A 25,834-nucleotide genomic window follows, 5' to 3' on the forward strand; every position below is an offset into this window, starting at 1 on the left:
ATGGTGAAAGCAGCCCTGTTTGGCCACTCACACCCCTCATACAGGTGGCCAGCGTGGAGTCAGCACTGGGCTGTGCTCACAGAGCTGTGTTTATCAGCCTGAACGAGAACAACTGTGTTCCATCCTTACAAGGGACCTCAGCGCCACATCTTAACTTTCCTTTCCCTTCCTAACAGAGTAACTCCCACAAAGTACCTCCAGAGCTGCACCAGGCTTTTCCAGAGGGCAAAGCCACAGCCATTCTTGGGTGAAGTCCCCTTTCTTGGGAAAAAGTCCCCCCCCTTCCTTGGAAAAAAAAGTCTCCAGAGAGCTGCAAAGATGCTCAGAGCTGTCTGGAAATGACCCTGCTTCCACCACACTGTTTAAAATTAATTTATTTATTTTTTTAAATCTCCAAGAGGTGGAGCTGGCAGCAGGACTAGGAAGCACAACTCAAGCAGACAGATACCTGGGATTTTGACAGAATCCTGGTCTATTCTGTTCTCCTCTCGGTCCAGGTGCTCCATGTCCACCACATCAGTCTTGACAGGGGTGTCCTCTGTTGCAGACAGGGTGGTGTATGTACTGATAACCAGTATCCCCAGGCCAATCCACAGGATCATCTGCACAACATGCCAGAGCTCCAGTTAGCACAGCAAAACAAGCAGGACTGCTCCGTAGAGCATTCCTCATGCAAATGGTGTCTCCAGACCATTCAAAGCTCAGTGCAACTACACAAGTCAGTAAGAGGCAGAGGAGAGAAATTTAAGAGGGAAAAAAAATAAAAAAAAAAGAAAAACCCAGTAGCTTTTGGCTGAGGTTTGTATTTGGCTGTAGACAAACTGATGAATTTCAGAGGCTGGAAGCTGTTGAAAAGTTGACTCCTGTATCAGAAGGGCTCAAAAGTAAGTGGACGGGATGTAAAGACAGAAAAATGCATGTGGCAGACTTGAGTCCATCTGCAAAGACTCATTTCCAGCAGCTAGAATACCAAGAAATCAGGCCTGGCAAAGAACAGAGGTGCCCAACCTGTTTACAGCCTAGAAAGGTTTCCAGGGACCTGTTAAAATATTCTTATTTTTGAAAGCAAGAATAAGGTGCCTACAGACAAGGCCTGGCAGCCAGTGTTCAAGAAACTGAGCTCACTGATTTCTAGAAAGCTGGGACCAAAGAGAATAAAAAATAGAAAGACAGAATCTGGATCTTGCAGAGGGAGTTTCCCTAGTTCAAAAGTGACCACAAAAAAAAAAAAAAACAAAAAAAAAAAAAACAAAGAACATTTCTACACCTTATCTCATGATGAAGTGAACAAAAAGGATCTAATTCCACATGAGCTCTAAGAAAGAATTACAAAACTCTCTGCACAAACCCAAAACGTCTCTGAGAGCACCAGCAACTCACAGGGTAACTCAAGAAGGAGAAGCAAGATGCTGTGCAGCAGCAGCACCAGGGGGGAAGGGGAGCATCTACTGTGCTGGGTACCAGGGCTGCCAAACTCCTGCAGACAAGAGCAGAACCAGCTCAAAGAGCTGAGCCAGTGAACTGCCAGCCCACAATGCCGGCTGGGGAGATCTAATATATATACCTTAATATATTATTTTTTACCCATTTAATCATTGCAATTGTCACAGTTAGAGCTTCCTGTGGAACCTCGTTTGCACGTCAATGCATCCACAATGCTGTGCACAACTGGCAGAAGAAAGCCAGCAAGAGTTTGTGCTGCAGGAAGCAGGGAAAGCAGCAGCACCCTGCACTAGAAACCTGAGTCTTCCCACAAACTCCTTTTCACAATGGACCATGGAAGCAACAGGAACCATCATATGCAAACCAGACAACACCTCTGCAGTGCTGGGAAGCTGAAAGCTTGCAGCAAATTGCTATTTACGATGCAGCAATTCCCTCCTCTTTTTTTTTTTTTTAAGTACATTCTACTGTCCAAAATACCAGGATCTGGCTTATTCTGCAGCTCCACAGCCAGCAGCAAAGGATCCAAGATGATGCTGCAAACTGCATCTTCTCCTTGCACTTCACAGCCACCTCACACGATGCTCAACTTGCAGTCAACACCCTGCTGCTTCTCCTCCACTTCTGCCAGTCCTCACTCCTGCTGCAGGTGTGCTGGCTGCTGGGGAAGAGGCCACCACGTTTTCTACCATGTGCCTACCAAGAAAAACTCACCCTGCATGCTTCACCAGGCAGTTGTATGAAAGTCTCAAGCTACAAAGGAAACCTGCTGCTATGGTGCATGATCTTGCTGCTCTCCAGCAGGAACCAGACAAGCTGCCCAGCCCCTTCTCAGAGCAGAGCAATTCCCAGAGTACTGGTGATGCTGGCTTTGGGCTGCAATATCAGCTCATGAGAGGAAAACACCCCATGAGACTCAGCCTCTTTCCCCCAAAATCCTTACCCTGGGGCGTTTACATCATGAGTCAGAAAAAGCACAACAAAAGGACACTGCTCAGTGTGAGGGAAAGCAGGAAAAGCCACAGGGGAGCACTGCTACAACTGGAAGCTGCAAGAAGGAGAAAAATGAAAATAAAAGGGAGAAGTGAAATTGAAAGGAGGAGTTAAACCATTGGCATCCCTAGGAGAGAGAGGAGAGGCTGACACTTTCCTCTGCTTCCTCATGCTGAGAAGAGATGGCCCCAAAATACAGGCAAGCATGGTCAGAGCCTTGGGCCCAGGAGACCCCATTCCCAGCACAACCCTGCAGACAGACAGACACCTTCAGAAAGAAAAAAGGCTGGTGGGACAAGGGAAAAAGGTTGGTTGGTGGGACAAGGGAAAAAGGTTGGTTGGTGGGACAAGGGAAAAAGGTTGGTTGGTGGGACAAGGGAAAAAGGTTGGTTGGTGGGACAAGGGAAAAAGGTTGGTTGGTGGGACAAGGGAAAAAGGTTGGTTGGTGGGACACGAAGCATCTCTGGGCAAGGGGCAAGCAGCGTGGCCAGGGAGCAGAGGGCAGACCTTAGAGATCTTGCAAAGGAAACAGAAGTAAAATCTGCTCCCTGCCTTGCCATGTGGTGCACAAAGAGCAGATATCCTGCCACCCAGCACAGGCCAAGAGCGGAGTCAGCAGGTCCCTACGCTGCTGCCCTCAGCTTGGAGCTCAGCCACTTCCTCCCCTCACACAATCTACAGTCCCAGCAGAAAGGCATTTGGAGACTGGAAGGTTGTTCTGGCATCTTCCAGAAACAACAGTGGAGAGGAAGAACGTTTCCATAAAGGCGATCTATTCTGGTGCCACAGGAACTAGGAGCAATGTGGGAGAGAGAAGGCAACTGTACGGAAATGGCTAAAAACACAAAATGTTTTTAAAGGATTTTTGTTGTTTCTTAGCTTAGCAGGGAGCCATGGGCTTGGCTGAGTTAGATTCAAACCCCTTTGATTGGTTAACATTTGGAATTCATCTGTGAGCTTCCCAGAGCAGCAGGTATGGGCACACACAAAGAGTCCATGGGCTGGGCTGGGCTGTCCAGGAACCAGAAGCTGCCCCTCACCTTCAGCTTCCTGCTGTCCTCCTCAGCAGCAACAGCAGACTAGAATAAAATGGTTCACAGTTTGGCTTAATTCCATGGATACTTCTGATATGGAAAATCAGGCAGTCTGTACTCAAGGGACCATGAAGCCTGATCTGGCAATGGAGGGAGAAGGAATCTGGGGTGCAAGGACCCTTTGGCATGAGGAACCAAACACAGGCGGAGGAGCCACCTACCCACAATGCGTCCAGTTGAAGAGCTGAGAATCATAGAACAGTTTGCGTTGGAAGGGACCTCCAAAGGTCATTTAGTCCAACCACCTGAGACCACAGAGCAAGGAAAGGGACAATACTGCAGAGAAGTTACAAGCCAGTGCCTTGTCCCACAGGAACGATCTCCACCACACCTCTGAAAAGTGAACCTGCTGAGAGCAGAGACCCTCTCCAGAAGCACCTCTCAACACGGAGACAGACAGAGGACATGCAAACCCCTCTGGCTGCAGCCTCTTCCACAAGGCAGGTCAGTAAGGCAAGGACCTGTCTCCTGAGAGGAGCTCTCTGAGCACAGACGGGAACCCAGGAGAGGAAGTTTACGCTGCCGCTTCCTCTGCTGGCCGCCCTCCCTCGGCCGTGCTTCCTCCCAGAAGATAACCTGAACTTTGTACACCAGTGTCCTGAGCTCAGACCATCTCCTCCAACCACGCCTGAGCCATCAGCAGGAAGCAAAAACACTGCGTTTGTGCAGGGTGATGACACCCTCCAGAGCGTGGCTGTTTTGCACATGGAGCACTCGGAAGGACAGAGTCATGGTGAAGGAATGCAGAGCCCTGGTCACTGCTGCGCTCCTCTGCTGCGCTGTGACAGAGAGACTGTGCTGGGAGGCCGGAGCCACCAGAAGCGCCTGCGGTGAAGGGTGCTGGCCGCCGTGCTACCAGGGGAGGGCAGAGGGGAATCTCTTTTTCCACCCACACAGGAGCAAGACCGAGGGGTCACTTCCTGACCTCGAGCATCCTCTCCGCAGCTCCTCTTCCCCATCTGGGACAACAGCAACTCCGGCCTCCCTAGGAGGGGCCTCTCAGACAGGCTTGTGTCAACAGTGGGAAGCCAACACCTTCCTGTTCGAAGTTAAACACTCTGTTTACAGACCTTAACGCGACCTTCAGCAGCACTCTGCCAAACCTCACTCTGTGCCTCAGATCAAGGATCCCAGAGGGCAGCAGGACACAGACCTGCACCTTTACAGGAACACACTTGAAGCTTAACCACAAGAAAGGGGATGGTCTCCCCAGTTCATCTGCAGTGCTGCATGCCTGACTTCAAGCTTTTTAACTGCTCTATTACCTGACTGTCTTTCCAACCTGACAAGCCTTTCAAAACCAAGCAACAGAAAGTCAGAATCCCATCACAGTGTGGGTTGCGAGAGACCTCTGGACATCATCCAGTCCAACATCCCCTTGCTCAAGCAGGGTCACCTACAGCAGGTTGCCCAGCATCACGATGTCCAGGCAGGTTTTGAATTTCTCCAGTAAAGGAAACTCCACAATCTCTCTGAGCAGCCTGCTCTAGGGCTCTAGCACCCTCATAGAAAAGAAGTTTGTCCTCATGTTCAGGTGGAACCTCCTTGTTGGCCCTTGTGCTGTCTCTGAGCACCACTTGAAAGAGTCTGGCCCCTTCCTCTTGACCTTTGTCCTTTAGCTATTGATCAGGGTTGAGAATATTCCCTCTCAGTCTTCCCTTCTCCAGGCTAAACAGTCCTAGATTTCTCAGCCTTTCCTCATATGAGATGCTCCAGTCCTCATCGTCTTCATAGAACCCACCCAAGTTCAAGCTGCTGTCCCCAGCCAATGATAATTAACAATTCAGTTGGCAGAAGTCACCAGTGCTCTTCACTGGCCAGCAAACATCTGGGACTGCCCATATCCCTCCCTTTGTAACCATCTTCCCCACTTTTAGTGCAATTTCCCCATTTGTAGCCTCAACTTGCACCATCTTCCCAACTCAGTAAATCCAAACCTCCTACCCCACCAGCCCCATAAGCTGCCCAAGACAGGCTCTTGCTGGATGTCAGAGGTGGCCTGTTCTCAGCAGCACTGCAAGAGTCAAGCTAATTCAGGCTAGAGGGAAGAGCTGGCATTGAGAAGGTCTGCTGCTTTGGAAGAAAACTAAGGATGATGGAGGGAGGGAGAACATTGTTTAGACAGGGAAAAGCAGGGAGGGACAGTTATGCCCAGGGCTGGCTCCTTCTCCCCCTTGACTGCCACTTTTCACAGGAGCACGTTTTGATGGAGTGGAGAGCCTGATCAAAGAAAAGCAGGAATGAAGGAGGAGACCAAAGAAGGAGCTTCAGGGAAAGAATAAATGAGTCTTTGCAGAAGACCTGGAGGAATGAAGAGAGGGTGGGGCCCAGATTCAGCTCTAGTGGTGGAGGTGGGGAGGCACTCGGCAGCCTAGCGCTGTTCTGCAGGCAGGTGTGCCCTCACTGCAGCGCTTCAGAGCATCGGTCAAAGCAAGTATGCAAACCTGACAGGCAATGGATCATTCAGGAGAAGGCTGGACAGCTTGCTACCAGCCCCTTGAAACACCAGGGTAACCTGAGGGCTGATGCTTTCGATAAGCCCTTATTCCTTTGTGGGGATTTCTGTGGGATAAACCGGCTTGTGACCAGCGTTTCAGGTCAAGCATTGTGAGGGCCCCCAATGTTCAACCCAGGCAGCTGACAGTCGCCTCTGGGCAGCCAGTCCCAGAGCTCAGCACATCCTAAGTGCAGTTTTGAGGCACTGCAGAGAAACATTCTGGCTCAGCCAGAATAGAAAGCAATTCTTGAAAGTGCTCTTTGTTTCCCTGGAAAAAAAAAATTCAGGCTGGCATTCAGACTCCTGCTTGGGGTTTCAGTCAAAGAAGTTAGGACCAAAGTGTAAGAATTCAGAGTGAAAGCTGGAAAGTTGGACTATTTCCTTGTGTTAGAGAATGCACAGGAAAGAAGAAAAGAAAATACACCCTACTTAAAAACTTCATGTACATTTGCAAACCCACAAGTCATTAAACACAGCAAAAGCCATTAGCTCTGTAGGACCCACAAAAATCTGGTGTTCTCCCCCTGCTGACTCCGCACTTTGCCGACAAACTTCCTCCCAGCCCAGCACTGTCGTGACTGGTCATGCTGGGGCAGAGCCTGCTACAAGGCACTGGATTAATTTATTGTTAGAAAAAAACAAAACCACGTTAATTTCAGCCCTACAAAAGCCCACTATTTGCTGCAGCAGCAGCAGAGAAATAGAGCCCAGCAAAGAGCCACTTTGTTTCAGTCCCTGAGGAGGCCAATTCAAACTGGAGCAAGAGGGAAAAAGCTAAACTCTTTAACAGCCTCTGAACAACCCTGATTTTTCAAAAATCAGTTCCTGAAGCAACACCTCTATGTGTGTGTTCCTTTTTTTTATTATTATTTTGGTTGAAACCAGAATGCTGAGGGTCAGCAGCAAGAACCACATCGCTAAGAAATGGTGTTTATTTTACCCAGCCCAGGCAGGTTGGGATGTAAGGTCTGTTAAGGTTTTATAGATTGCCTAGATTTCCCATCCTGTGGATAAAGAACCCAAAGACAGACTGGAAGCAGCATTTTATGCAACAAATGAATGCTTCACTTGCTGCTGGAGGGATAAAAAGAGCTGGTGTTCCAGCATGGGGCAGGCCATGCATACACCACCTCTTCTGCTGCTCTCTCCATGCCCATAAGCGATGCTGCTCACGGCAGCTGACCAGAACAGCTCCCACCTGTACTGGGTGGACTGGAGTGGGAAGTTGGAGGGAGGTGCTGAGCAGTTTCTCTGCTGCAGCCAAATTAACTATGTTCCCAGGCTCTGGAGAGGGCTTAGGGGGATGTCAAGCAGCATCAGCACTGACCTGTGAACAAAGCGCATTCTTGTGGATCTTCTTGTAAATAAGAGCTGGGCAGATAAAACAAATGAGGCTTCCCATCGTAGCACCTGTCAGCCCCAGGACTGTTTCCACTGGCAAAGAAGAAGAGAAGTCAGCAAAGGCCCCTTCCAGGCTGCCTGAGCCTCCAGGCAAATAAAAGAGACCAGAGAAAATGGCCCTTACCCCCAGCGCCTCACTCACCGTTTGGGATCATGATGCCTCCTACCATGGTTCCAAACACAACAGCCAGTGTCAGGGCCTTGAACCGAAGTGGGGGCATGTAACCCCCTGCAGCAAAGGTGCCATCTTTTTGCTGGAAGAGAAAGGGCAGGAGAGGGAGAAGGAGTTTAGCTCCTGCATCACAATCCCACAGTTACCAAGCAATTGCCCCAGTGAGCTCTAGCAGCTTCATGACCTCCATACTATGGTCTCACAGAGGTGAATGCTGGGCAGGGAGTTGAGCAGTTGGAATATGCAACTGCATTTGAACCTTAAAACAAAGAGTGATGAGGGGCACAGTGCCAAAGCTGCTGTTTCCATCCTGCCCCAAATGTGAACTGTGCAGCTGTATCCCAGTCTCTGTGCCAGCACTGCAGCCGCCCAGCCTCGGCAAGCAGCCCCAAGGCCAAGGGCATGAGAAAGAAGCAGAGCTGAGGAGGCAGAGTGGTCACAGGGGCTGAGTTCTGGCTTGGTGTCCTCCAGGGGGAACATGAGGGCCACCTTATGCCACAATCAGCTCCTCTGACCAGATGGAAGACACACCAGCTAACGGCAGAGAGGAGGATCAGTGCTGCTGGGGAGCTGCTAATCCTGGAGGGTTTCCAGGTACCCTGCACTTCCCATCCCATCTCCACTCTCCAAACAGGAGGACCCAGCAAATCCTCAGGCCCTGGAGAACCAGCAGATCCCTGCTCTCCTGGCTGCACAGATGGGAGAGGAAAGCAAGGCGACATGTTCAGAGCCCAAAGAGCAAGGAGCCAAGCCCAGGCGAGAACCAGAGACTTCCCGAGTGCTTCCAGAGCTCACTCCTCTGCACCCGCTGGCTTTCTCCGATCGTCTTCCCCCATCCTCAGGCCCTCTCGATGTGAGAAAAGAGCCAGGGGCTTCTCACAGGCAGAAGTGGCAGGATTTAGAGCTATAAATTGTTCAAGTTTTATTTCCTGCCCTAAGAGGTTTCTATTTATGCAGATACACAAAGGCCTCAGAACATTCCCACAATCTCTTACTGTTATTTACTGAATACCATCGGCATGCTTAGTGCTGTACAATACACAGAGGAGAACACGCTACTGCCACAAGGGACTTACAGTCTAAATCAGACAGACCAACTATAGTCACAAAGACTGTCTGAAGATCTGACCCTGGGAAAGGTGAACGTGTGGGAGAAGGCTCTGTTCCACCGCACGCTTCTGCACCAGCCCAGCACCAACAGCCAGGGCAGGCACTGGAGGAAAGGGACAGCTGAACCCGCAGGGGAGAAGGCTGCTCAAGGGGCTAGTAACAGAGGTGCAAGGATGAGAATAATGATAAAAAGAGCAGAAATGAGCAGACATACACAGAAGCAAGAAGAAAAGAGGCTGGGCTAGGCTCTGAGGCCAGGAACAGAAGCTTGAGCTAAATGCAGAGTTGGCCAGCAAAAGGATGCCAGCTGGAGCAGCAGGAAATAAGGAGGCTCCTCTGTTTCCAAAAGCACATTTTTCTCTCTCTTTCCAAGGGGGGAGAACTGCCTCGGTCTGAACTGTGTAACACTTCTGCACCACAGCCGAAATCCCCAGTGGAGCAGGGAAGCGGCAGCCATGGGACTTGGGGAGCAGCAGAGCAATAGCTGGCTCCAGGCTGGCAACTCCAGCACCTCTGCCCACAAAATTCTTCTGCAGAGAGGACAAGAACCTCAGAGTACCAGGGATTAACCCTTCTGCAGAGCAGAGCCACAGGCCTCTTGCTGCACCATTACCACACCAGGCACTTACCATTTCACTGCAAGGTACAGGTTTGTCCCTCTGGGTAGCCCAGTACCTACTACCGGTCAGAAACACCCAACTGTTACCAGAGTCTAGCAGAACCAAGGCACATTTGTAGCCCAGGTGTGCAGCCAGCAGCAGAAGCCAAAGTCGCAGCAGCCCTTCCAAAAGCACGTTTCAAAGGCAGCCACACGAGAGGATCTTACCTGCTGCTCAAAGAGAAGGGTGTTCAGCGCCTGTCTGCATGGGAGAATCATCATGGGAAACCCCACGGCTACCGACATCATGAATCCCACTCGAATCATCTCCGTCACGAGGTTGGAGGGGAAGTTCATGAGGACGTTCCCAGCAATGGCTTCAGTGTAGCTCACGTAGCCAAAGAAGCCCACCTGGCCGGTGGGAGCAGAGGTGAGAGGGGAGCGGCTGACACCAAAGCACATTTTCACATCTGCTCTTTACAAAAGGGTGGAGGGCAGCAACCTCCCATGAACTGGCACCAGCCAGCCAAGGAGGGAGTGTGGGGCCACCTCCACCAGCAACCTGCCAGCAGGCCCAGCTGCAGCCCCCTTAAAAGCTGAGGCAGGCAGTTAACGAACAGTGGAACCCTCCTAACAGCAGAGGCAAGTTTCTCACCAAATCCAGGGGGTTTCCATGGAAGGCTTTGCAGCAAGGGAATGCTGCCACTGGCTGTGGCACAGAGCTGCCACATTATGCTTGCTGCTAGGCACAGGGACTGGCCTCTTCCAACAGCCTAGCTCGCAGGGCAAGGCTCTCCTCAGGAATTATTAACTTGGTTTTATTAACTGGTGCTTTATGAGGCATAACTTCCTTCACATCTTTCCAATTTCAACAGGCTGAAAGAAGCTCTCCTAACCTCTGGGCAGCATCTCCAGCTCTAGGCTAAGCCCTGGAAGGCAGGCACATGGAAGAGCTGGGTCTCCACTATGCCCCTGCCCAAGGAAATGTGCCATGCTGAAAATCTTAACTCTCCAAATGCCTCCTGCACTGCCTGGTTCATCATCTCCCATCTCATTTTGCTTTCAGCAAATGAAATCATTATCTTTCAAAATAAATACAGATAAGCAGAAACCAGCCCCAACTGAAGATAAATCATTATCCCTGTTGCCCCTTCAGAGCATGAATTCTGGCAAGGAAAGAGAAGGGGAAGTTTCTTACCGTGATGTAAAAGGTGGTGACCACGTTTAGGGAAGAAGCAAATATGGAGCTCATGATTTTAACAGATGGCTCATCCAAGCTATCATAGGTAGGCAAGACCTGACTGTGGAAAAAGGTAAATTATTTAAGGAAACCTTCTGCAGAGAGGGGAAAAAAAACCACAACAAAAAACCAACTCCAGCATGTTCTCTGCCTCAGCCCAGCAGCAAAGAATCCCTGACACCTTCCCCCTATGGAGCATAAACACTCGCTGCTATTCCACAATTTAGATTGCTAATGCCAAGAGATTTCAGAACACTCATAACTTTTAAGTGTTGCAAAAATATTCCTTCTCTCCCCACCCCACCACGTGGAGCTAAACGTGTGATGTAAACATTTTGGTTCAAAAAGTGTTGCAAAATGAATGACCGTTTGTTCCAGTGAAACACCAGTGGCACCAGGCCAGGCAGAGCATTGGAGATTATTGTTCTTGGAGCTCTCCGTGCTGATAATTAAAGCAACGCAGTGTTTACAGAGTAGAAGCAGGAAGAAGGTTAGAGCATCAGCACTGTCAAAAAGAAAAGTTAAACAAACAAAACTAAATGCAGCGCCTGTCATATTTCAGCACTGCTGCTGGAGCTGGGTTCATAGAAAGCTGGGAGAGCCAATTACATGGGATTTGGGGTATTTACAGACTTGGAAAGCTCGTGGAATGTACTTTTTGACATCAGGTGAATATTTTAGCAACTCATTAACCTCTTGTTACTTTAACTCAAGTGGCTACATCCTGGCTTCCTGTTACTGAAGTAACTCTCAAGAGAAGAAGCGGGGGTGGGAGCATCCAGCTAGATGGGAAGGGGGTATCCCCAGCTCCAGTGGGCAGAAAGCCATTAGCAGAAAGTGTGTCAGAGCTGAGGCCGAGCAGAAAAATCCCTAACACTTAATCCCTCAACATCAGGCAGTTCTGCACAAAGGCAGCTGAGCACATGGGCCCGCAGCAACCTGTCAGGGTCTGCAAATGCAGCACCGTGACAGCCATTTATTGGCAGGGAGTGAGATCAGCTTCCTTAGGATCCCCGTTTCAGATTCCTCCCTGCAACACAATGAGCTCCTCCTGATCAACTGACTATACCCCAGACTTTGTGAGAGCAAAGACCCAGCCAAGCATCCAGGCCCAGGAAGAAGACAACAGGAGGGAAGCAGGGAGGCTCTGCAGTGTGTAAGAGGACACAGCCAGGCCAGGTTTGTGTCGTTGCTGGAGCAGCAGCAGCAATACAGGCAAAAGTACCATGCAAAGCCCAGATGCACCCAGGCCTCCTGCAATCACCTAATGGCACCTATTGGGTCAGTTTGAGTTTGGAGGACCAGCACAGCATTGCCCAAGCCACCATGATGCCCTCCTGACCACCTCCCAAAGTATGCAAGAGACAGCATGTCCTGACATGTCTGGGGTTTATTTTTAAGCACAATGACTGGACTGAAGGCCAGCGAAGGATGAGGGATCCTTCCCTGACTTATCTGTTACACCGCACCTCAAAGAGGGCACAAGCAGGTGGTTCATCCTGAGCAGAGAGCATGCAAGTCAGCACAAGCATTGAGGGCAGCCTCAGAAGTAACAGCCTTACTTCGAAGATGGCCAGAGTTACCACAGAGTGTCTGTTCTTTGCTGTGGGCATCACCTCCTAGGGGCACTCTGAGCACAGCACTCACAGGGAACCGATGCTTCGCAGAGGCAACAAACAACATCCCGACTCTTATTATCCCTGTGAATCCAGCATTTCTGCATCCATCTGCACCAGAATAACCACCTCTAGAAATCAGAAGTTTTCTCCTGGAAAACTCTACTGAATCCTCCTTAATTAGACAGTCCAGGGGTTGGACCGAGGTCATGCAAGGAGGCTGCAGCAGAGGTAACTCCAGAGTCCTCACGCTCCTGTCTCTCAGCTCCACGAATTTCCAGGCTGCACCACTGGAGAGGAGCGACCTACTTTGCAACTTCAGCCACAACAGGACTGCTTTGGAAGAGCAAAGGGTATTGAACTCCCAAGTAAAGCAAGGTCAAGTTTTTCAAGCTAGAATAACAGTGTATTTATTTGTCCTTACTGTATGTACTTACTGAAGGAAAAAGGAGTTCTGCTTTATGTTAGAATTATTTATCAGTTATAAATTCAGAGGGTTAGCAAAATTCAACCTATCTAGCTGAGAAAAATGTGCTTCTAAAGACTGCCTGAGCAGGGGACAGTGTATTGCCCTGATGCTTGGGGAAAAAAAAAAGGTGTAGCTTTAGGTCCAGCTTGCCACCTAAGTGCTGTAATGGAGCCTACATTTAGGTACATGCAGACTGATCCAGACCAAATAATTTCCCTGCGTTTCCAAATCCCAGCAAAATTGTGCTGGGTACTGTGTGGCTACCCTAAGAAAAAAAAAAGGAATTTAAAAAACTCTAAAGTGTTAACAAGGTAAAGCTGTAAAAGACTCCAATTCCCTTTGCCAGTTGTAATGGAGACATTAAACAGCAAGACTGGAGCGTGTTCGAGTAGAAACCGAGCTGCCAAGAGCGCCGATAAGTGGAAAATGATGATTTGGATCTTGCGTGTGGGTGTAAACACAGCAGTCTGAACAAATTTTATCTGTCGCATTCATTTGCTGTTGGCATGCTACCCATTTGCTAGAGCTACAGAGGGGGGAAAGCCCAGCTCTGCCAGCCTTCCAAATGAGGATGGTCTTTTCCGTGTCCACGTTTGGATTTACACTTCTATTTAAAGCCGGTGGCTGCTCTGGCCAGGCACGTATTTGCTCACTTGCCATTTTGGTGCAGAAGGTAATGCTGCTAGACATGAGAAAATAACCCGGTCTGGGTGCTCCCTGTGCCAAGGGAAACCCTCATTGAAAGCAGGTAAGTGGAAACAAGCAGACAAGCCTCCAAAGTCAATGACTGTGGGATCTTCAGAGTGCGCTCACCCAATCTCAGGGAGGTAGGAGAGCAGCCGTTGGTGCACACTGCTCTGTGGGGGGCCCTGAGGCCATGAAGCAACACAGCCCCCGCTGCCTTCCCTGGCACTAAATCATTCCCTGCCAGAAAGAGGGGCAATTCATCACTTCTGCAGCTGTACCAGAAGCAGTGTGCCTTCTGTTGAGTATCTGTTTGGCCCAAAGGATCTTGTGTTGCTCAGGTACAGTAACTCCCGAGTGAAATATAACTCCCTCCCTCCTCCTAGGTAACAAAAGGATCACAACCCAACGCTGTACTTCAGTGAGCTGCAAAGTGTTGTGATTAAAATAAAATAGGAAACCAGATGGTATCTATCCCTTGCAGATCCTCATGACCCTCTGCCCTCACAGAAACTCATTGTGCACCACAACTGCCAGAGGCAGGGGTGGCAGGTACTTACGACTGGCAGGCGAAAGACATGCCAAAGATGGGGATGCAGCGAAAAATGCCCTCCCAGCGGGTGTAGCTCACTCGCTGCAGCCACTGCCCGCTGAAGAGGCCGTGCTTGAAGGATGAAAGCACAATCTGCAGCCAAGAGAAAGCAAAGGGGTTAAGATCCGACCCAAAACGGCTTCCTGGCAGCCACTGACACCGGTGCTGGGATAAAAGGCAGTGTGTGGCAGCTCTGCAAGGAACAGCTTATACTGCCCACCACCGCCTGACCTCCATTAGTCAAACTCCCCAGCTCCCCACCCACACACTTGATTAAAGCTCCCAGCAACCTCCAAGAGCCCCCCTGTCACTGAATACCCCAGGGTGTACTTTAAAAGATCTATGACATTCCCCCCTTGTTTGACACCATCAGACATCCCAGCCTGCACCAGGATGAACCTATTTCCATTTAACTGGGAGAATTCTCCTTCCCAGCAATTTCTTTTGCCTTCTTTTAAACACCTTTTCAAACTCTAATGGGAAGCAATGTTTGCCTTGGGAGAACCCTGTTCAGTGAAGAGAGAAAAAGGTTCCTATAACAGGATCCCACCTGCACACTGCTACTCCAGAGCCACTCAACACCAGTTCACCATAGACAAGAATAAGCTTCAGGAAGACGGGGAGGGAGTGAGGCACCCAGGCGAGGCCAGGGAGCTCTTTTGCCATTGACAGTGAAACTGGCAGGCATTGGGTTGCACAGGAAACAGAAGGTAAATATGTCTGAATGCCTGTTTATAATATCGCCTGAATGAGGGTTTTCTAATCCCCAGAGATTATGTTTTAGCTCCGCCAACTCTCATGAAATGTTGTGGTTTTCTTAAAGGCACAGCTCCTGGAACAGGGCAGATCTGTAAAACACTCATGTGCGGCTTCCAGCCTCTTTCAGAGGCATGACCCAGCACAACCTACTAAAAAAAGTTAAGTGGAAAGAATTTCCACACCTCCCTTCTTCCTCTCGTCTCAGCTCTTTCAGTCCTGAAATTTGGGAGAGACAGGGCTGGGGCTCCACCAGCAAACCACATGAGCATCTGTGAGGTGAAACTTGCAGTCATTAAAAGGCAAGTGCAAGTCTCCACCTCTCAGGAAATAGTGCTACACAATGGGGCTTGGCCAAGCCAAACAGCTTTAGGTAATGCTCAGCTTAGCCTGCTGAATCTAAATGGTCCAGAATCCATTCACCTCAGGAAAGAAAAACTTTTCTAGAAATATCTAAGAACACCATGTCCTAGACTTCAGACATTACAAAGCTTTCAATGCTGAAGAAACACAAGCCCTGGTGTCTAACACACAAAACTACTTGCAGCCTGAAAGGCATTAACCAGCAGCAGAATAGCAGGCAAAGTATACACTGGAGTTCTGAACCAGCGCTGCTTCCCCTGCAGATTAGAGGCACTGAGGTTTTCAAGGCAAAACACCAACACATGCTGAAAGCCCTTCCAGGCACTCTTCACCACATCTTCCATCCTTTGATTCAAAGTTCAGAGCTCTAAATTATAAGGCATCAACAAGCAGAATAAACCACAACCTGATTAGTGGTTTATTACTGTTTGTGCCACCTCAGTCCCCAGCTCTGTAACAGCTTCACAGACCCACTGGCCAGTTTCTAAATCCTGGTCCTCCCCGCCTTGAGTGTGGGCACCCAGATCACTCATTGTGCCCAGCACTAATTATCAGGAAGAGCATTTTAAACTTGAGGCTTGCACCTGGAAGATGTCCCAGTAGGAACATCTGCATTAAAGTCATAGGAAAATGGCATTCCCAGCATGGATACTCACCACGAACATGAACACTGTGTAGAAGATGAGAGCCATGGCACTGAAGGACTGTATGGAGGCCATCATGTTCCTCTGGAGGCTCAGTGGAAGCACAATGCACAGCGAGACAGCAAAGAGCAGGACTATCCGGAAACTGCCTGACACCTGGAAAAGGGATCTGAGTACAGAACACTCACAGTGTCTGTACTGAGTGTCACAGTGGAGGCCACTTAGAACATCCCAGCAAATCAGCAAACCCCCCCATATGCTTAATTCTTCCAGAGTGAGAACAATGCAAAGCCAGGATCAATCTCAAGTCTGAAATTCTGCTTCTGTTGGTATTTAAAAGATCTGATTCTGAAAACTTGACATTTCTTTGGCTGGGTCTGTGATTAGCTTCTACAGTCACTGGGTGCCACTGTTGCTCTACACACTATGTGACAGGTCCATCCTGAAGTGGAAGTATTTGGGGGGTGGTGGGGAGGCTTAAGGGGGGGAGGAATGTATTTAAATTCTAATCCAACACAAGCTATTTTGGTAGTTTCATGCAATTACATAAAAACTAAACTTACTTAGGAGACAAGAGATTGAAGTTTTGAAAATTCCAATCCAGAAAACTAATCAAACCCTCACACTGGTATTTATTATAGCAGAACACTCTGAAATGCTTGGAAATATTTAATACCTAATTTGGCTGCAGCCACAACACATCTTTTTAACTTCACAGTCCCTTAATCAGAGCTTAGCAGCATCAGGCAGAGCAGATAACAGCCCCGCCAAAAATCCTTCCATATGTCCATTCTGCTTCCCCACACAGCCCTTGTGCTGGCTCTCCAGAAGAGCAGCAAGAGCCTCCTGTCCACCAGGAGCACATCTCACCACCACATACCCCAAACCCACATTGGGCTCCTCACACAGCTTATTTTATCTTAAAGAGGAGGCAGGCTCACTGTAACTTCAGCCACCAAAACAGCAAGGGGCAGAACAAAAAAATCTCTCTTGAACCAGAGGGCTGCAAGGGGCTGAGAGCTCCAGACAGAGGAACCGTCTGTCACTACCCGTTGGGGCAGGAATTAAGACAGGAAGCATCAGGAATCTGCTCCAGAATTAATAAGAGACCAAGTTAAAAAGAATTCCTTTGTTGGAAGTGCCTTATTGAAGGTTTTACACAGCTGATTGTTCACCATATGTCTGAGCTTGCAGGACTTCAGAGAGCCAAATGCTCTGTGTGCAAGGCATGCCGTTAAAGCTCACCATGAGATGACCCCATGATGCCTTGTGGGCTGCCGAGCATGCTGCTAAGGCAGGATGCTCTTTGCTGTGCCTTAGGCACACTTGGAGCTATTGTCTGCACTATAGATGTGATCCAGTGAGGATTCATTTACCTGAAATCCAAGCAGCCGGGCAAAGAAGTTGGATCCCAAATCACCAATAACCACATAGAAAGCGATGCAAGTTCCCAGCATCAGCCCAATCATGCTGCAAAAACAACAGAATGCACCCAGGTTAGGAGGCTGGAGCAGGAACCCTGGAACACAGCTCCTGTTCCTGAGCAGTGGGGTGTCAGCAGCTACATTCCCAGTGGATCTGTGCTCTGCAGAGCCCTGGAGAGAGGATGAGGCTTTGCTAACTCTGAGGCTGCCTTAGAGACGGTGACAGAGCCCTCACTGATGACACGGAAGCAGTGAGAACACTAAGCAGTGACAACACCACTATGTGCCCAGCTTGAAGCAAGACACATCCTACAGACACTGCAGCTGTTGGTGAGGGATTAAGACAAAGATTCAAAACTGACACAGTCTCAAGAGCTACACACTCTGCATGCAACAGCTGAAGGTTGGTTAGGATCCTGCTGCACCCCTCTTTATCAAGGAACATCCAGAAGAGCTAACCAGAAACAGCTGAAAGGTACATTTAAAGCGACTCGAAACCTTGTGCAGTCACTCACTTGTGTTCAGAGGTAGAGCAGCCTCAGCCTGCCTGGCTTCAAGTGTGCCAGGCCTACACACCCACCTGCTAACACAACCTTCTGGCAAGTCATGGTGGAGACAAGCCCCGAATTTTGCTGAAAATACATCTGGCAAGTTCATTTTCTGTCTACAGGGATACGGTGAGCTGTGAGCTCGCTCTTACAGCCATAGGAGGAGGCTGTGCTCCACCGCTGGTGCTGGAGGGGAGGACCACACTTTCATCCTCAAGTTTGCAAAGGGCAGGCCACCAGCTCTGCATTCAACCCCTGCCAAATAAAAACCAGAGAATCTCCATCCACACCTAACAGCTTGGCTGGAGGTGGAGCTCTGGTAACAGCCCATGCATAGGTTTAATGGCTCTTTGGAGCCACAGGAAAAAACAAACCCTAGAGATGGCCAGAAGTCCTTTCTTTCTTACAAAAAAAATCATTAAAAATGATCAGCAAGAGGTTCTCTCAGCCTCATGCCCCCCAGCAAGGGCCTACCATGAAAGTCTCAATACCAAATTATCCCTCAAACTTCTTTCCACAAAAAATGGACCACACTTTAATGAAAAGATTGTCCTGTGAACTGCTTCTCCTCCCATTCGTGACTGCATGGACCACTTTCCCTCCCAGCTGCAATTATACAACATCCCTGTGGCAATTACAGCAATTGCTTGCACGGACAAGTAACATCTGAGAAATATTCTGTGTATTTTTAGTGCTGTGCAGCAGTTTGCAGCTGGGAAGAGGGAAGGAGTCAGCACCACGGACTGGCCCGGGCTCAAGACCGCCTCCACCAAAGAATCTCTTCTGGAAAAAGCTGCAATGATGTCCCCTCGCCCACCACGACCGCTTGAATGAGACCTGCGGAGGAGCTTCCTCCTTCATCTGAGGAAGCACAGTCTGAAATGGAGACAGGATTTCCCCCACAAGGCATCTCCCAGTGCCTGGTGTCTCACAGAGGAAGGAGCAGGCAGGACCAGAGCAGCTAAAGGGTGGATCTGAGGTGCTGAGAGCTCTCCCTCCCACCGACTCACAGCAATCTTGGCAGGGATTTCACCCCTGGAAAAGGGCCACGAGCGACATGCCCGTGATTTCACAGCACACGCAGCAGAGCGGGAGAGGAGTTCAGTGCCTGACTTCTGTGCTCCTGCTGTCTGGAAAACACTCCTGTCTCAGGAACAAGAAGAGATGGGGGTTGAATATACTGAAGGCAGCACCTGTGAGCTGCACTCAGGGAATCTCACTTGGGCTCCTGTTCCAATTCTAGGCAGCAAGGAAGACTTCTGGGAGCAGAGAAGGTGGGAGGGTAAGGAGCGAGAGCATGCATCAAGGCCACAGAGCCAGATTTTTCATTACAGAAAAGCAAACTATTCAAGCTTTAAACAAGTAGCAGATTACCTTGTTTCCACCAACATTTTTCCTGCTTTTCCATAGGCGTGAAATGCTGACGGAAGAAAAAGCAAACAAACAAAAACAACAACAAAAAAGTTCCAGTTAGTCAAAGAAAAGTCCAGAACGTGGCACAGGCAGCAGTTTGAAATTAAATAACAGTGACAAAGGGTAGTGCAGCAGGATCCCACCAGTGCTGTGTTTTGGGGCTGTTTCATTCGCCTACCCTCCCACTTTCTTTTTCAGACATGCCCTCCGCAAACTGAAAAACCACATAAAACAGGAACAAAGATGAGGGGAAAGATAGAAAGCAGGTTCTTTTCCTTTGGTTTTTGAGTTCTTTTTTTTTTTACCCCTTTCTTTCTATTTATAAAAAAAAAAAAGTGGTGTGAAGTAGCAATCACACATGGCAACCATTAAAAGAAAAGTCAGCGAGGCAGAGAAAAATATGCCTGTGTAAGAGAGGCTGTGTGGCAAAAAAAAAAGTTAACTGCAGTGCAAAATTTCAATCAAACTCACAATTTTTATTTTTATCTTCCCACTAGAACTGAGCCGCCTAACGTTGCTGGATGGGAGAGCTGAGATGGTGCCCAGAATGTTCAATCCCGTACCCAGAATACCCAGTACTCACAGCCCACACCAAAGGGGCTGTGCCAAGAGGTTTGGGGTTTTTTTGGGTTTTTTTCTCCCTTTGCTCTCCCCCCCTCCCATGCTCAAGTTGTAGCTTGTAGCAGAAAATGATCAGTAGTCCTTAAATCACTGTGTTTTTTCTTAAAAAGAAAATGCCAAGAAAACTCTGCTTGTATTTTTAGATCTTACTGGGCAGAATGGGAATTGAGACCTCCAGTTCCAAGCACAGACCACATAGCCCAATTCCCTGTTTTTAACTGCAGAGGAATAACATAAAAAACCACCACCCTGGACTTGCTTTGTCTCCTCTCAAGGTACAGCACACTGCCAGAAAACAAAACTTTACTCACTTCTGGAAGCATCTTCTGCTATGTTAAATATTAACTTACAAACACTGATTTCTTTGGACTTTGCTTCAGCTAAAAATTAAGGAAACATTATGTTCTCCCACAGAATGAAAAAAAAAAAAAAAGGCATGGCAGGAGAGCCACAGCAGAAAAATAAACCATAGCTGCTATGTGTGGTAGCACCAGGAATAGCCAATGGCTCAGTGACAGAGAGGCTGGACTGGCAAATGGCTGTGTGGCTTCAGCCTCCAGCTCTTACCTCATTTGGGAGCTGACCAGAACAAGGAGAAAAGTGATCCCTGGGGGTCATTCTGTTCTCCCCAGTAACAAGCCATAGGATAAGAGAAAATGACCTCAAGTTGCACCAGAGGAGGTTTAGGTTGGACATAAGGAATGATTTCTTCCCCAAAAGGGTTGTCGAGCCCTGGAAGAGGCTGCCCAGGGCAGTGGTGGAGTCTCCATCCCCAGAGGGATTGAAAGGCTGTGTAGATGTGGTGCTGAGGGATGTGGTTTAGTGGTGGCCTGGCAGTGCTAGGTTAATGGTTGGACTAAATGATCTTAAAGGTCTTTTCCAACCAAAACGACAAAGAGTGACAGCCCTTGGGAGGTCCAGTCACACGGTCAAAAGGTCGAGGCAGTGGGGGGAACACAGAAGAGAAGAACACATCCCTCCTGGAGAGTGGGCCACTGATGAGCCAAGTCCAGAAGGACTGCTGCTGTGAGCTCCTTTTCACATCACGCAGAGGTAGGTGCCTCCAGATAGTCCCGACAGCTGCTGGAGATGCTGAGAAACCATTGGCCTCCTCGGCTGTTTGGAAGAGATGTTCTGATGAGAACAAGCCTTCAAATGTTATGCCAGGTGTCCCCCCTGAAGACACTGGAAAAATTAGATCTTTTATCCTCCCAAGGAGCAAGGAGATGATGACTGTAATATAATTTGTACAGTCGAGCACCTTTGGAAGGAAATCTCTTGGTGCCTCACAAGCTGGGCAGGGCCGAACCTGTTAAGTCATTAGAGAAACCACTTTGTGTGGTTCCTAGAACCTGTGCTCTGGCACTTTTCTCTACAGGGAGCAGTGCCAAGGGCTGCAGCATGCTGCCGATGGGGTCAGTATCCAGCACAGGTCATCTGCAAAGACCCAGACCACTTTCAGCAGCTCTAGGGTGAAGCAATAACTCATCTCTTGGTCAACATCTGCCTGGAGCTGCATCCTGCTTCTCATCCTCATCTGCCTAAGGCCCTTCCCTTCCACTCAGTGCAGGAGAACATCAGTGAAAGGCAAAGTATTTTTAACACCCAAGCCCTTCAGGGACAGAGCACTGCCAGGCGAAGACGTCTGGGCTCGATATCAGCCTGTTACCACCCCAGCTCTTTTGTAGCTTTAACCATTGCTCCCAGTGTTCCTCCGGAAGGGACTGACTGACTGAAGTTAATTTGCAAAACTTTCTTACATCTTTCAGCACTGCCAAAGCCTCCCACAGAATCAGCCACCAGGGCTGCCAGGATCTCTCGCAGATGTACCAGGGCACAAGCCTGCAGTGACAAAGGCTGTCTGTGTGGAGCTGCTCAACCTTGAGCCATTAGGATGCGTTGTAGAAGTGCTGCTTTTCCTCTCCAGGCTGTCCCTCCCGGTGGCACCTCTCCCAGGGCAGAGGCATTTCTTTCAGCACCAGCATGTGTGTGCCAGGAAGTTCAGAGGCATTACTGGTCCTCTGTGTATTCGAGCCCCTTGGCTTCGGAGAGCATCGAGGATCTCTCCTTCCCGGGAGATGCTCCAAGGTGGAGGGGACTCTCTGTACTCCGAGGAAGCGGCACACAAAGACGTCTTGTGAGGGGGCAGGGAGAAGCAACCCAGGCAGCTGGGCTGGGAGCCACAGGGACAAGTCAGATGTTACCTGAGGGCTCCCCCTTCTCTCTAGCACCTGAGACCAAAGAACTTCTGGATTGTTTTGATTTCTAGCAGATACAGCCTGGCAGAGGCCAAGATGTGCAGCCTGGTAGCAGCATCTCGGGCACTTCGAGGATGGAGGAGAACCATCTGTCAACAACACGGTCAGCAAGTCAGCTGAGTGGTTCTTGAGCTCTTTTACCAAGGGCAATGCCAGCCAACGTTCTCCTCCCTCAGAGAAATAAGGAAAAATGAGTAGAAGAAAACTTTTCCAGTTGTTCTTCATGTCAACAGAGAGGTCTAGATCCTGACCACCTCCTCCTGTCCCCTAAGTGGGTCAGAATCAGAAGAGAGGTCACAAGCAGAGGCCAACCCAGGCGCCAGCATGGAGACAACAAGCTCCAAGGAAGGGGACTGGCAAGACTCTGCCACAAACCCACACATGAATCTTGCAGATGTTTTTATTCTCTTGGCCACTTGGAACCTCGTGCACTGTTTCCTCTCTGCCCTGCCATGGATCCAGGCAGCCCGAGCTCCATGCCAGGCTCTCCGCTGGCAGAACCCAATGTCCCCGGCAGCACACTGGGTGGGGAACCTCGCGGCTTTCGTGCCCAGACCGATAATTTACACCAGACACCCACTAGGCCAGCTCCCGAAAACTTGGGTTTTGATCAGTCAGTGCGGCATCCCCTCCCCTGCCCTGCAGAGTCAAAACAATTCTGCGCTTATTAACTTCACTGTCAAGAGCAGAATTAAACCCTCACATTCCCCCGAGGACACGGGGGAGAGTCTGACAGAGGAAAACAGCACAAATTGAAAACTACACCAAGAAACCATGTGCTGTTCCAACAATGCCAGTATGAAAGTTGTAAATTAGGAGGTCAAGAGTAAAACTGCAGTGAAAAGAAAAAAAAAAAAAAAAACAAGCCCTAGAGCTGAAACTTCTCACCAAGGCCAGGGTAAGTCCTGCGCTTGCTGAGATTGGCCGATTTCACCAGGAACATGCAGGATTGATGAGTCATCCAAGAACAGAAAATCAGCAGCAGAGTTCCCAGGATGATGCCACACTGAAACAGGAGAAGAGAAGGGAAAAGACCATTGCAAGGTGGGCAGTCAGTCACCCTGCACAGCCCTGATCACCTTTCAGCTCCCTCACACCCCTCCAGCTGCGCTTTCACCTCAAGTTCCCTCAACTTCAGAGTAGCCTGGAGGAACAAGATGCACAAGCTCAGTTTTACTCTATCTGCAGCCCAAGGACAACACAGAGCAGCTGCCCATTTCCCACAACTTTCAGCTGCACCAATTTGAGTACTAAAGAGTGAACTGGGAGCCATTTGTGGAGAACTTCTTACACAACTCCCCTCAGTCAACCCCCAGGGCTCTCTGCAGCTCTCACTCCTAACTCCAAGGCGCTAACAAACTCTGTTGTAAATTTATTAGATAAGAACTATTTGAAAGTGTGAACTCATCACCCACATTGTCCACACTGGCTCACACATTTGCAGCAGAAGATATTAAATGCTGGACACTTTTTAAGTAGGTGACTTTAAACAGGCACAAGTGATGCCAGATCTTAATTTTCCCTTTTCCCTGCTGCATTTAATGTCAATGTGGCCGTGGGGATGGCAGCAGCTCCTGGAGAGGGACAAGCAGAAGCACAGCTCAGTCTCAGCAGATGGTTTGCAAACACCTCCAAGCCAACCCACGTTTATTATATGAGTAAATTCTTCCTTTTTTTTTTTTTTCTTTTTTGTCTTTTACTCACAAGGATGGCAGAAAGGATGCCCATGGCAGGGGGGGTGGAACTAGATGATCCTTGAGGTCCCTTCCAACCCTGACAATTCTAAATGGTTACTTGGACATCTCATAACAAACACAGTTTGCTACAAGAGACGTCTTATCTGAAGCTTTAGTGCTTCCTTCGCTGACCAACCACCACGAGACACTTGAACACCCCCCAAATTCGGACCAGGGGCCTCCGACTGCCCTTTCCTGCCACGCAGACCCTGCACCAAGGAGCTCCCGGGGACTTCAAGCCAACAAGAGCCCTGCCCATCACTTTCAGCTCCAGCCTTCCACCCGCACGGGGCAAACCCCAACACCTCCCCTGGCCCTCTTACTGTCTCTCACTGGCCCCAGCCCCACGGGGACACCGGCAGGGCCCCATTACCCGCTTGCTCGCCTTGGCGACATCCGCGGGTACCCGGCCCCTCCAACTGGACACAGCTACTAGGGACCAGCACCTCCGCTCCGGGGAAAGGTTCGGAGCCCCGGGGAAGGAACCCCATCCCGGGGAAGCTGGCCCGGGGCTTCGGTAGGACGCTCACCTGTCTGAAGCAGAAGGGCACGGTGAGCACGCTCACCCCCACGATGCTGTTCACCACGTTCATGATCAGGCCCCAGTTGGAGCCCGCTGCTGCCGCCGCTGCCGCCATGGCCCGCAGCCAGGCGGAGGAAGGGAGCGGGAAGAGGGCGTTCCGGAGAGAGAGTGTCCCGGAGAGCGGGGCCCGGCTCGCAGCCGCAGCCGCCACCGCCACCCGCACCCCCAGCTAAGTCCTCAGCCGCCCATACCGGCCATAGCAGGACCGACCCGCCCCGCCCCGCCCCTGCCGCCAGCCCCGACACCGGCCACAGCGGCACTTCCGTGTTCCGGTGTTCCGCTGCTCCGCTGGCGCTTCCGGGAAAGCGAGGGACAGGGCAGCGAGAGGAGCGGCGCAGAGCGGCGCCGGGCGTCTACCCGCCTGCCGCCTTGGAGGACCGTTCCCGCTGCTCCGGGAAGAGCTGGGGCGGGGGTGAAACCGTGCCAGGGGCACCCCCGAGAGCCGGGCACAGAGCGGAACAGGCGGGGTGCACACACGTGTACCGATGCACGGACACATGCACTTGTGCACATGCATGCAGGCGCATGAACACGCGTGCACACGAACATGCATGCACACACGTACACACATGCGCACATGCATGCAGATACAAACATGCATGCATGTAAATGCACGGGAGCAGCAGCCCCATGGCACTGGCTCGCTTAAAGCTTTCGACCCAAAGGTCCCAGGCTCTCCATCAGGGGTTGCTTGGCTGCACCAAACCTCTCCAGGCTTTAGCAGCACAGCAGTGACAGCACGTGAGAGAGGGCATTCTGGACAATGAGCTGCCCATGGGGGGCCATAAGCTATTTGATCCCACACCAGGATCCCATCACCCATAGGGCCCCCACTCAGGTTAGCAAAGCCCTGGATGTCTATTCATCCAGCTGTGCACGGCAACACATAGAGCAGGTCTGGTCCCCATCCTGGCTGGTGTGGTCCCCAACTCCAGCATGGCCATGGGTCTGCCTGCCTGCAACAACCTGCTTTTGGTAGGGGGTCCAAGCACCCTAATGTTCCTCTTCTCAGGGGCCTCATGGTGTGCAGCTGTGAGTGCTGCACCCTGAGCCATGTACTACTGGCCACAGGTGCCAACTTCCACTGGACATCCACATGGCCACAGAAACCATTCACCCAGCACCCGGGGGCTCCCTTCACGCTGCAGGCATCTCCCCCCAGCCCTGCCTGCCTGCTCCCCATCCCTGAAGCAGGAGAAGAGGAAAGAAAAAACAAAAAGAAAAAAGTAAGTAAAAAGAAAGATGTGGAGGGCTCAGAACAGCCACGCAGGTTGGAGTGGCACATGCCAGCAGCGCGCTGCCATTGGAACCAAACATGCAGGACTTGTATAATTTGCAGCAATCACAATGGGTAACCACAGGAATTTACCCTACAAAAGGTTTGCAGGGAGGTGAACATGCTGCCTAATTCCCTCCAGGTGCCACAGCAGGCTCAGGGCCTGACGGCAGTCAGACCACCTACATTTCTCTGCTTCCTGTGCTGAGAGGGTGCCCATGTCTCTGTGGTGCCTCCAAGGTGGGACAAGAGGTCCCCTCAGGGCTGTTGCAGCCCTAGTATGGGGAAGCCACGGTCGTAATC

The 25,834-nt window shown here is 50.1% G+C and overlaps 1 protein-coding gene across 1 annotated transcript in view; it reads right to left on the reverse strand.

Annotated features, from left to right (window-relative positions):
• The window catches only part of SLC38A10 (solute carrier family 38 member 10), a 38,283-nt gene extending 13,511 nt beyond the window's left edge, over nt 1-24,772 (reverse strand). The window contains exons 1-12 of the mRNA XM_054394073.1: nt 24,470-24,772; nt 24,203-24,424; nt 22,825-22,942; nt 19,019-19,064; nt 17,049-17,142; nt 15,685-15,828; nt 13,878-14,002; nt 10,507-10,609; nt 9,537-9,719; nt 7,571-7,682; nt 7,355-7,461; nt 449-602 (exon numbers count right to left, since the gene is read on the reverse strand). Coding sequence (XP_054250048.1) covers nt 449-602; nt 7,355-7,461; nt 7,571-7,682; nt 9,537-9,719; nt 10,507-10,609; nt 13,878-14,002; nt 15,685-15,828; nt 17,049-17,142; nt 19,019-19,064; nt 22,825-22,942; nt 24,203-24,424; nt 24,470-24,772 — 1,711 coding nt within the window. The remainder of the gene's footprint in view (nt 1-448; nt 603-7,354; nt 7,462-7,570; nt 7,683-9,536; nt 9,720-10,506; nt 10,610-13,877; nt 14,003-15,684; nt 15,829-17,048; nt 17,143-19,018; nt 19,065-22,824; nt 22,943-24,202; nt 24,425-24,469) is intronic.
• Between the last annotated feature and the right edge of the window lie 1,062 nt (nt 24,773-25,834).

The sequence above is a fragment of the Indicator indicator genome, chromosome 29 (genome assembly GCF_027791375.1).
Source record: "Indicator indicator isolate 239-I01 chromosome 29, UM_Iind_1.1, whole genome shotgun sequence".
NCBI classification, from domain to species: Eukaryota; Metazoa; Chordata; class Aves; order Piciformes; family Indicatoridae; genus Indicator; species Indicator indicator.